This window comes from Hypanus sabinus, chromosome 13, assembly GCF_030144855.1.
Source record: "Hypanus sabinus isolate sHypSab1 chromosome 13, sHypSab1.hap1, whole genome shotgun sequence".
Taxonomy (NCBI): Eukaryota; Metazoa; Chordata; class Chondrichthyes; order Myliobatiformes; family Dasyatidae; genus Hypanus; species Hypanus sabinus.
Genome location: NC_082718.1, coordinates 78,765,635 through 78,778,378, shown reverse-complemented (window position 1 = coordinate 78,778,378; position 12,744 = coordinate 78,765,635). Strand labels below are relative to the sequence as shown.

Genomic DNA, 12,744 nt, shown 5'->3' with positions numbered 1-12,744 from the left:
AAAGTACATCCCCAATGTATAGTGAAGTGTGTTACATGATTTAGACCCAGCAACAGTGAAAGAGTGGTGATTATATTTTCAAGTCAGGGTGGGTTGCAACTGAGGAAAATACACAGGCAGCAGTATTGTTCATGTGTCTTCCGTCCTGTCTTTCACGTTACTGCAGTGCATTTGGTAGATGGTATATTCTATGTGCCAGTGATAGAGTTCATATTTAAGATGCTAATCACTCAAGTAGCCTGTTATACCCTGGGCTTCTGGTGTGTTGTTGGAACTCAGAGCATCCAACTCAAGTCATACGCTTGACTTGTTTCTTGAGTTTGATAGATAGCTTCTGGGTTATTTCAAAGAGTCACATGACACAAGATATCCAGCCTCGTGTAACCACTGTATGCATGTGGTTGATCCAGCTCATTTTCTTGTCACTAGCGTTGATCATGGGCAAACTGAGTAATGGTAATGGTAATGCTGTTAAATATCAAGGACAGGTATCTAAAATGTCTCTTTTTGGAGAAGGCTGTTGCACAGTATTTCTGTGGCATATGTTATTTGCCTCTTATTATCCCACACCTGAATATTGTTTGGGTCTTCCTCCATGCAGTCCTGGATTGTTTCACTTACTGAAGAGATGAATGATATGCAAACATCAGGCAACATAACTACTTCAGAACTTGCATGCAAGGTCAATGTAGAAGGCAATGAAAATAGTTGACACTATCTGAGGAACTCCTGCAATGATGTGGGTTAGGTTGCTGACATTCAACAATCAACCACCTACCTTTGTGTGAGATATGACTCCAATCATTAGAATGTTTTACCCTTGATACCCGTCATCTTAAGTTTACCAAAGATTCTTGATGCTGCATTCAGTCAAGTCCAGCCAAACTGGGCATCACAGAGCCACTTATTATTAGGTACTGCTTGAAAGCACCGTCAGAAGAAACAATATTCATCTTGGTATAATAAAGTTATAAAGGGATGAAGGTAGATTACTGTTCTCAGCCAGAAATATCAGGTCTAACATAAGGATTCTGAGCATCAACAGCCCAGAATAATACTTTTTCTATTTGCTTTCAATCATTCATCTGATATTGCTTAATTTGGTTTTAGACACCATCGTATTTTATTTGAATCTGAAGTTTTTAGGTGGACAAGGGGAATATTATAGTGTGTTTTCTGCCCCACTACAGGCCTAACAGTGGTGATCCGGTATCCAGATAGTAATAATCTCAACAGCAGCACTGGTGGCACTGCTTTACCAAAGTTTGCTATCCGAGGAATGATGAAAACTTTTGGTTTGAATGGAGTTGTTCTTGATGTTGATACGGTAGGTTTAAAAACAAAACATCAGTTTAAACTTGATAACTTGATCTTGTGAATAAGTTTCCTAGTTTATTAAATGCAGCAGCATGCAGACGGGGTGTTGCATCTACAGGATCATTTGCATCCCCCCAAAGTATACAGGTGATCGCGTTTCTCATGTGCCTGCTGTACTGTCTTCCTTGGTGCTGCAATGCAATTTGTAGATGGCGCAATCTATATACCGGTGGTGGAGATAATGGTCCTGCCCTACAGGCAGTTATTTTTCACAACAACACCACAGTTGTTGATCTACATACATGAAGATGATGTGTACTGCTCAGGAAAAGAAGAAAATAAAATAGATGTGTCTTTGTTGTGCAGGGGTCAAGGTCCTACACATGGTCAAATGCACACGATTTCCCTTTATACCGATAATATCATCCTCCTTTAATTTACGGGTACAGCAGAAGTGGAAGTGGGTATACTGAAAAATATGCAAGGTTTTAATATAGTAGATTAGCTATTCCTGCTACCAATACCTGGAATGATTGCAGCATTATGTAGTAGAAGGAAGTAAGCATTTCAAACACTTTCTCCACAACACAGTTTGTAATCTTGCTTTTTTTTTTTGCAGTTTTAGGAAGGTTAAGGGCTTTGAGCTATAGTAATATGAAGCACTTAAGAGAGGCCCAAAGAGGATTTGTTCTTCCTGCTCCCAATTTCACTGAAGCAGAGATGAGGATACTCTAATATGTTATTTAGGCCAACCTGTTTATTTTACTGCCTTGCTTTAAAATGATCAACTTAAATTAGTGAAGAAAATTGAAAACCAAATCACATCTATTATGCAATCTCTCCTGCAGTATTTGCTGAACAGTTAGGAATATTCTGGAACTCCTGTTCAATCCAGAACATCAATTACTTTCATTTCATTTTACACAAAATAAAACTCTACTGATCTCTTACTATTGCTAAATGTAATCTCCATACATTGTTTTCAATTTAGGCTAATGAACTGGTTCAGGTGGAGACATATTTACGAAGTGAAGGTGTGCTAGTTCGTTACTGGTATCCAATTGACATGCTGGAACGTCCTCCTACAGGATACAGACGCACAGCTGCTTATGGACTGGTTACTTTGGATAACACAAATATCCAAATTCACAGGCAAGCTCCTTAAAATCCATAGTGGAAGTTAAGAAAGTGAAACACTCTGCGCCCCCCCCCCCCCCATTTGTGATCAGAAGTTATTTCACACCTTGAGCACCTTTGTCCATTAACTATTCTTTAAATCTCTGGTTAAGTTAAGCTGATGATTCTGTTAAATATTAATATTTCCAGGTCTGATTGATGCTTCATAATCCAGCATAAATTTGATATTTTGTCAATGTTTAATTCCACAATAAATATTGATAATTTTTAAAACATGTTAGCCACATGTTGTGATTTGAATTGCTTTGAATCAGGCAGGAAAGCCACTATTCTGTTCCTATAGAATATTAATAGCAGCTTTAGGTTCATAATGTAAATTCCCTTGACAAATGCCCTCCACCACCCCCATATCCTATAAATGTAGCATTTGTTACTGAGGAAACAGTATATTCTACTTAATCTAGAATTTGTTGATTGTGGAAAGGAAATAGAACCTCTTGATTATAGCGTTAACTGCTATATATAAGAGAAAAGCTGAAAATAAGAGTCAGTGTCACTGGGGAAAGAAAAAGGGTTAATGACTCATGATAATGCTGTTCCATCATTGCAAATGGTGAAATCATTTTGCCCACAAACTTGGTCATTTTCTGATATGTGTTCAATTTTACAATATGCAGTAAACAACTCTGTGATCTGCCTCCCCTTCCATTTTTTAAACTGAAAAAATTGTGATAAGACTTTATTATTGAGCTGTTTTAAAGAAGCAGAATGTGTTGCAAAGGAATTAGTCCAGGTATTTGGTGCTCTAAAGTGGAAAAATTCAGTGATGTTATAAGAGAATGCTTTTTGGTTTTAGGTCATTTTCACACTTCTCATCCTTTTCTGTGCTTCCTGTAAGGACTCTGAGAAAGTAGTTTTTTCCCTGTGCTCATTTATGTGGTCTTTGACCGTGTATGTGAACAGATTCTATGATTAAGTATCTAACTTCAGTGCATGCAGAGTTCATTAGAGATTCCCAATTAATAACCAGGAGAAGAGACCCCCACCGCCCTGACTGAATGCATTTAAGTTAATACTCCCTGTTGTTACTCTGACAGCTCAATCCAAGCACACACAGTTGCTCAACTTTGATTAAGTGGACATTACTAAAACCAGTCAATTTTGGGTTAAGTCCATACAGTTAAAATGTGTTAGCAAAATTATCTTTACAAGTCATGAGAGTACACATGTGTCAGTCCTTTTCATTGATCTTTGACCTCTCATTACCCATTATCTGATTTGACTTCCTTGCTTGTTTGTTTATTGGTGTCCAAGTAAACATGAGGGCACTTGAAATGAGATCACCGTAAATTAGCATGATAAAAATGAATTAAATGTTTATATTCTTCACTTTAAGCAGTTGTTTTTAAATGAATATTGATTCTAAAATAACCATATACATCCTCAATGATAGATTGTCCAGTTTGAATTTTAAAGCATAAGCTCTCAAGATTGTTCCTGACTGTTTTATTACTTCATCCCTTCTCCGTATTCATTGTCTTTCCTTCCTCTCCAGACACCCTCCATACTGCCATCTGTCATAACACACTATTAAGAGTCATTCACTCTTGCTTCAATGAATGAAATGAGCAAAATGGGAGTTGAGAAAGAAATGTTGAAAAAGTGCCAAACATCCCTAACTGTTTTCTGTCCCTAACTGGTGTAACTTGTATAAAAAGAACAATGCAATGCAAACTTCACCCTCTCCCGATTAAGCAATTGAAAATTATGGGAGAAGTAGTGCAATTTACATAATAGTCTATTATAAGACCAGATTCATGCATAGTTCCCAATTTTCCTTTTTCAAACTTTCTTCCTTCTCTATTGTTAATAGAGAGTTGCTACGCTGTGAAGCTTCTTTGGCTAGACTGTACTGTCGTATGGCTTTGCTCAACATATTTGCTCCCAAGTCTCCACATACTTTCACTCGGTTATTCCACATCCCTGCGGTTCGTGACATAACACTGGAGCATCTTCAGCTTCTGTCCAATCAGCTTCTGGCCCCACCACTATCAGGTTGGTATTAACACAATGATGTGAGTTTGAAAAAATAAACTATGCGTATTGTCGTGTCATTCTGAGATAATTGCATCCTGATGTGCAGAATCAGTTTATTGATTTCAGTGACTTAGGAAGCAGACAAACTTGTTTTTGGTTCATGATCTTGAAAAATAGAAATGTCTAATAAACTCCAGAGTAGCTTAAAAAGAAAGTCCATTGTGTCATTTGACAATTACAAAGTCTAAATATCCAGGTTTAGTGTAAGGCTGAGTGAGTTAATATTTGCCAAAGCAACACACACAGAATGCTGAAGAACTCAGCAGGTCAGGCAGCTTCTATGGAAAAGAGTAAGCAGTTGACATTTTGAGCTGAGACCCTTCTTCAGGACTAAGAGAGAAGAGGGGAGATGCCTGAATTAAAAAGTTGTGGGGAAGGGAAGGAGGCTTGCTAGAAGGTGAAAAGTGAAGTCAGATGGGTGTGAAAAGTTAAGGGCTGGAGAAGAAAGAATCTGATAGAAGAGGGGAGTGGACTGTAGGGGAAAGGGGAGGAGGAGGGGACCCGGGGGCAATATTAGGCAGGTGAGAAGTAAAAGGTCAAAGTGAGGAACAGAGGAGGGGGAATATTGGCCAAAGCTGTACTTGAAGCATATTCATATCTTTAATGACAGTGTAGAACTTGATTTTACATTTTAGTTATGCAGGCAGTTAACATTCAGTGCCTTATGTCACATTAGGATTTTTTTGAGTGAGGATTGCTAGTACTATCTAAGTGTACCTCAGCATGAGTGAATGTGTTATTATCAATAAATCTGTAGTCAGACAACATCAGTGCATTGCTGGGACATCAATGCTTTACCATGAACTGTTGTTCCAATATGTACAAGATGGAAAATATTTTCTTTCTAGAAGTTGTAGTTGGTAGGGCATGAAAATCGGATACACCTTCAGAAAGTGAGGAAAAATCTGAAGAGAAGAGAAATGTCCAAATTGTGAATAAATTTATAAGTGGCCATTATATAGACTCAGCTTTGTCTATTCTTAAGCATTATTTGAATCTCTTTAAAGTTATGTTTTTGTTTTAAACTGATGTTTCCTATGTTTATTTTACTCAAAAAAAACTAGCAAAACTTTAACAATTATTGTGTCTAATTTCATGTCCTACCAATTACAATTTTTGGAAAGAAAATACCTTGTAACTTGTAGTGGAACAACAGTTCGTGGGAAAGCACTGATGTCCCAGCAGTGCACTGGAGTTGTCTGACTGCAGATTTACTGATAATAACACATTTACTTGCATTCCCTTTTGACATATTTCTTTTTCTGGAACACCACCAAGAAAATCTAATGGACCAATGCTGGCATTTATCACCAGGCTTATGAACCAAATGTCCTCAGTAGTTTGTCAAACTTGCTGTTTGTTTATTGTTAATTGTTTAATATGTCTGCCACGAAGAACAAATGGGATTGGAGAGTTCAGTGAAATAATCTGAGGAATTTCATTTAAAACCTTTATCTCTTCTGCAGATGGAACAATCAGCTCTAATTCAATTCTCCTGACTCAGTCCCTCCAGCATTGTAACCAGGGTCAGAACTGCTCTCCCACTGATCTCTTCTACCAGGGCAATTCCAGTACTATCAGAGAATGGCTTACTGTTGCTATAACTAGAGCCTTACACCAAGGTGAAGAGAGTTTGCTGGATTTAACAAAACAGATCTGCTCTTTCCTGCAGGTACAACATATGTGATTTCTATCTGTCAAACTCATGTTCCACATTTTTCATTTGTTGCTTTTCTATCCTCTACTTCGCCAAGTGATTTTGAAATGTTTCTGTAATTGGGGCTTGTTTTTTTATATATATAAATGGAGAAGCTTAGTTGGAACCAAAAGCTATTGTGGAAACAATGTCAAAAAATGGAAACAACACACACAAAATGCTGGTGGAACACAGCAGGCCAGGCAGCATCTATAGGAAGAAGCACTGTCGATGTTTTGGGCCGAGACCCTTCGTCAGGACTCGAAACGTCAACAGTGCTTCTCCCTGTAGATGCTGCCTGACCTGCTGTGTTCCACCAGCATTTTGTGTGTGTTGTTTGAATTTCCAGCATCTGCAGATTTCCTCATGTTTGCTCAATAAATTGGAAGAAGGATTATAATTACTTTAAATTATTGAGAATATATGGAATAAAAAATGGTACATAGAATTATTAACACAAAATATTCTGCAGGTATCCAGAGCAACACATACAAAATGCTGGAGGAACTCAGCAAATCAGACAGCATCTGTGGAAACATAGACTGAAAAATACTGGGCTTTAAATGATGAAATAAGTGTTTCAGGGAGAAAAATAGGAATGGTAGAAATGAACAAAAGGGAATACTTTGACAGTAGAGACATTAAATGATATCAGCGATGAGGAAAGCAGTTACATGCAATAGTACAGCAAGGAACAAAAGCTGACTCTGCATGACGTAAATGACACAGTAGAATCATTACAGCAACGCACACAAAATGCTGGTGGAACGCAGCAGGTCAGGGAGCATCATTTGACCGCAACTCCTACCAAAAAAAGGTCACAATCTAATATTACTGAATTTGGTCTGTTCAAAAGGTTTGAGGAGGGCTGCTGCTTGAAGTTCTACTTCAACAGTGCATTTTGTTTTTCATCCCATCCATAGCAAAGTGAAATTCTTTCTCCTTTAAGATTTTCTAGATTTTTGGATGAATAAAATTGCATGAAGTATACTGTATATTTTAATTTTCTATTTTTGTTCTTATGTAGAACATTCTGTTGCTTATGTCCTCACATTAATCCAGAAATTACAGAACATGAAGATTGATTATTCAGAAATTTCAGTGAGCACAGATGCTGGTAAATGATTGAACTGATATTTATACAAAATGCGGGAGGAACTCAGCAGGCCAGTAAGCATCTATGGAAAAAGTACAGTTGATGTTTCAGGCCAAGACCCTTCAGCAGGAATGAGAAAAAAAGGTGAGGAGTAGCTTTAAAAGGTGGGGAAGGGGAGAGAGAAACACAAGTTTATCGGTGAAACCGGGAGAGGGAGCGGTGAAATAAAGAGCTGGGAAGTTGATTGGTGAAAGAGATACAGGGCTGGGGAAGGGGGATTCTGATAGGAGAGAACAGAAGGCCATCAAACAAAGAAAAAGGGGGGAAGGAGCACAAGAGGGAGGCAGTAGGCAGGCAAGGAGATAATGTGGAAAAGGGAATGGGGAATAGTGAAGGGGAGGTGAGGGAGTCCATCACTGGAAGTTCGAGAAATCAATGTTCATGCCATCAGGTTGGAGGCTACCCAGATGGATTATAAGGTATTGTTCCTCCAACCTGAGTGTGGCCTCATCAGGAGGCCATGGACTAACATATGGGAATGGGAAGTGGAATTAAAATAGGTGGCCACTGGGAGATCCCGCTTCTTCTGGCGGATAGAGCGTAGATGCTCGGTAAAAATTGTCTCCCAATCTACAGCGGAACTCACTGATATACAAGGTATCCTCCTTTTTCAAAGTAAAGGGTTCTCTTCCTCCACCATCAACACTGTCATCAAGTGCATCTCTTCTATTTATCACACGTCTGCTCTTATCCCATCCTCCCACCACCCTACCAGCAATAGGGTTTGGGGTTCCTCTTGCCCTCACCTACCACCCCACCAGCCGCCGCGCCCAGCACATAATTCTATGGAACTTCAGCCATCTCCAACTGGAGCCCACCACCAAACACATCTTTTCCTCCTCCCCACCCCCACTTACTGCTTTCCACAGGGATCGCTCCCTACGCAACTCCTTTGTCCATTTGACCCTCCCCGCTGATCTCCTGACACTTATCCTTGCAGAACAGTGCTACACCTGTCCCAACACCACCTCCTTCACTACCATTCAGGGTCCCAAACAGTCCTTCCAGGTGAGGCAACATTTCACCTGTGAGTATGTTGGGGTCACGTACTATGTCCAGTGCTCCCAGTATGGCCTCCTCTATATCGGTGAGACCCAATGTAGATTGGGAGACCATTTCGCTGAGCACCTATGCTCCATCCACCTGAAGAAGTGGAATTTTCCAGTGGCCACCCATTTTAATTCCACTTCACATTCTCATATGTCAATCCATGGGCTCCTGATGAGGTTACATTCAGGGTGGAGGAGCAATCACGTTCTATGTAGCTTCCAACCTGATGGCATTAAATCAATTTTTTGAATTCTGATAATGGACCCACCCCCTCCCTCTCCTTCACATTCCCCATCCCCTTTTCCCTCTCTCTCCTTATCCCCTTGCCTGCCTATCGTCTCCCTCTGGTGCTCCTCCACCCTTTTCTTTCTTCCATAGCCTTCTATCCCCACCTATCAGACTCCCCCTTCTCCAGCCTTGTATCTCTTTCACCATTTGATTTCCCAACTCCTTACTTCATCCCTCCCCCTCGTGGTTTCACCTATCACCCTGTGTTTCTCTCTCCCCTCCCCCACTTTTTAATCTACTCCTAATCTTTTTACCTCCAGTCCTGCTGAAGGGTCTCAGCCGGAAACATCAACTGTACTTTTTTTCCATAGATGCTACCTGGCCTGCTTAGTCCCTCCAGCATTCTGTGTGTGTTCCTTGGATTTCCAGCATCTGCAGAATTTCTCTTTTTGTGAAACTGATATTTATTCTGTTGCACTACAGCATTCACCAGAACAGTTTCCTTCTGAAGAATTCCCAGTGACTGAGTCAAAAGTGAGCATGGATGTACATTTTCCAGGAGCTGCCTTTGTAATGGTCTCTTGCAAGGAAAGTCCAGCAGGGTTTCGGAAAGAGTAAGCACGGTTTTATCCTACTGAATAGAATAGTCATTTAGAGGAATCATAATTGTAATCAGGCTTATCATCATGGACATGTCATTAAATGTATGATTTTGTAGCAGCAGTAATGTGCAAGACATGACAATTACTGTAAGTAACAAATAAATGTAAAAGAGGAAGAGCAAGGTTGTGTTAATCGGCCTTTCAGAAGTCTGATGGCAGAAGGAAAGAAGCTGTTCCTAAAACATTGAGTGTGGGTCATCAGGGTCCTGTACCACCTCCCTTATGACCAGCACACTGCTAAGTTCAGTTATCAAGGGGTGAAATTACATTGCTCAAGCATGTGAAATAGGAAGGAGAAAGATTTTATGGCTTTGACCAGAGTTGTTATCTAATTGTTGTACGGACTCCAGCCCCAGAAAATGAAGGACATATATTCAGTTGATAGGACAGAGTGAAACCCAGTGTGGTCTTCTGCTGTTGTAGCCCATCCACTTCAAGTTTTAACGTATTGTGCATTCAGAGATGCTCTTCTGCACATCACTGCTGTAAAGTGTGGTATTTGAGTTACTGTTATCTTTCTATTAGCTTGAACTAGTCTAACCATTCTCTTTTGACCTCTCTCATTAACAAGTCGTTTTTGCCCACAAAACTACCACTTGCTGGATGCTTTTTTTCCTCTCTTGCACCATTCTCTGTATACTCTAGAGACTTGTGCATGAAAATTCCAGGAGATCAGTGGTTTCTGACGTTTAAGTTTAATTGTCATTCAACTATATGTGAATACCTGTGAATACAGCCATATAAAAGTGTTACTGTGGGGCCGAGGTGCAAAACACAGTACTGACTGTTACACACAGCACAAGGCACATATAAGATATCAGTGAAGTACAGTCACACAAAATAATATAGTCTAAGTGCATGAGTGTTATAGTAGTCTGCAGTTGTCTTCTGCTGAGTGAACACTGGAGGGCAGCACTGATACCTCTAGTTCTCCTGGTCGGCTGCAAGCAGGTGACACCGCAGCTTTTGGCCTCATCCTCGCTACAGTTGAGGGTATGCTGCTGCCCCATCATCTGCATAGCACAAGGCACATATCAGATACCAGTAACCTGCAGTCACATAACAATTATATAGTCCAAATACCTCAGTCCATGAATGTTGCAGCAGCCTGTAGTGGAACATAGTACTGTTTGTCTTCTGCTGAGCAAGTACTGGAGGGCAGCACTGACTCTGAGGCCACGCAGCTCTCTGGCCCTTCACCAATATACCACTGAATTGGACATGCCACATTACACATTACCAGTGTGCAGCAGAGTCTTGCAATCACAAGAAGAGTAACAAAGACGATCACTTGTTGTTAGACTGCACATAGCCTTTGCACAGAAATTCCATCGTCTCTGCAACACGGTCCACACCAAGTCCAGCTTCTTCATTGTCTCTGCCAAAGAGCAACTTGCTGATGGGGTAGACCTGCAGTATTTTAAGTTCTTGTCCAGCAGGGTCTTGCAATCACTAAAATATGTTTTTAAAAGACACTTACCACCTTTGCAACATCTAGAAAATGCTGGAGGAACTCAGCAGGTCAGGCAGCATCTACAGAAAAGAATACAGTTGAAGCTTTGGGCCGAAACCCTTCAGCAGGACTTCCATCCAACCTACGGCATTTATTTTCCATAAATGCTGCCTGGCCTGCTGAGTTCCTCCAGCATTGTGTGTGTCTTGCTCAGACTTCCAACATATGCAGATTTTTTGTTGGTAAACACAAAGTACATTGCAGATGCTGTGGTCAAATCAACATATACAACAAGCTGGAGGAACTCAGCAGGTCGGGCAGCATCCGTGGAAAGGAGGAGTCAACGTTTTGGGCCAAGATCCTTCGTCAGGACTGAAGAAGAAGGGGGCAGGGGCCCCATAAAGAAGGTGGGGGGAGGGTGGAAGGTGCCAGGTGAAAAACCAATCAGAGGAAAGATCAAGGGGTGGGGGAGGGGAAGCAGGGAGGGGATAGGCAAGAAAGGTGAAGAAGGAATGTAAGGGAAAAGCACTATGGGTAGTAGAAGAAGGCAGAATCATGAGAGAGGTGACAGGCAGCTGAAAGAGGAGGCAGAGTGAAAGTGGGATAGGGGAGGGAATTACCAGAAGTTGGAGAATTCAATGTTCATACCAAGGGGCCAGTTGCCACCCACTTCAACTCTGCTTCACATTCCCATTTGGATATGTCCATACATGGCCTCCTGTACTGCCATGATGAGGCCAAGCTGAGGTTGGAGGAGCAACACCTCATATACCGTCTGGGTAGTCTCCAGCTCCTTGGTATGAATATCAAATTTTCCAACTTCCGGTAATTCCCTTCCCCCATCCCACTCACTCTGCCTCCTCTTCCAGCTGCCTATCACCTCTCTCATGATTCTGCCTTCTTCTGCTATCCATAGTGCTCTCCCCTTACATTCCTCCTTCACCTTTCCTGCCTATCCCCTCCCTGCTTCCCCTCCCCCACCCATTGAACTTTCCTCTGATTGGTTTTTCACCTGGCACCTACCAGCCTTCTCCTTACCACCCTCCCCCCACCTTCTTTATGGAGCCTTTCCCTCTCCTCCTTCAGTCCCGATGAAGAGTCTTGGCCCGATACGTTGACTGCTCATTTCTATGGATGCTGCCCGACCTGCTGAGTTCCTCCAGCTTGTACATGCAGATTTTCTCTTGTCTGACTTAACACCTTTGGTCGGACACTATGTCCAAGCACACTACTATCTTACCAGAAGTTCCTTGGTAATTTTGGGATACTCAAACCATCCCGATGACACCAATAATCACTCCCCAGGCAAAGTCACTTAGATCACATTTTGTTCCCATTCTGCTGTTTGGTCTGAACAACAACTAGACCTTTTGACCATGTCTGCATGCTTTATAACATTGAGTTGCTGCCACTTGATTGGCTAATTATATATTTGCATTAATGAACAGGTGTACAATGTACCTAATAAAGTATTGAGTGTATTTGCATCATAATTGAACTATAGAGTAGTTAATTTTGCCACCCTCTGTTATTAAATTGAAGTTTGTCTAACTATTATTTAATCTTACCATTTTGTTTGATGTCCCACCACTTCTCTGCTGCCAGGCAAGCAATGTTGTTCATTTACCACTTGCTAGTAATTTCTGTGAAATCTAACTCCAGGTGAAAATGAGGAATATCACCTCGACGCACACTAGTGATTAACCCAAGACTTTAACAATCTTTTATTGATTTTTAATTAGTGATTGAATATGAGCTTGATACGGGAAACAGCTAATTATCACCATTCTGAATAGAAAATACAGTCATGTTTGACCTCCTCCCAAAAACAGAATAATTTCTACTGAAATTAAGGGGTTTTAGTGAGGAGATGTTTTAAAATTTTGACTGAGATCTGGCTGGACTATTTTTAAGAATAGGGTCTACTCCATTTGTTAAACTTGGTATA

General features: G+C 40.8%; 1 protein-coding gene across 1 annotated transcript in view; it reads left to right on the top strand.

Moving 5' to 3' along the window:
- The window catches only part of LOC132404022 (probable E3 ubiquitin-protein ligase HECTD4), a 314,805-nt gene that overhangs the window by 257,324 nt on the left and 44,737 nt on the right, over positions 1–12,744 (top strand). Inside the window, exons 54-58 of the mRNA XM_059987975.1 lie at positions 1,191–1,327; positions 2,309–2,469; positions 4,328–4,509; positions 6,018–6,223; positions 9,165–9,295. Coding sequence (XP_059843958.1) covers positions 1,191–1,327; positions 2,309–2,469; positions 4,328–4,509; positions 6,018–6,223; positions 9,165–9,295 — 817 coding nt within the window. The remainder of the gene's footprint in view (positions 1–1,190; positions 1,328–2,308; positions 2,470–4,327; positions 4,510–6,017; positions 6,224–9,164; positions 9,296–12,744) is intronic.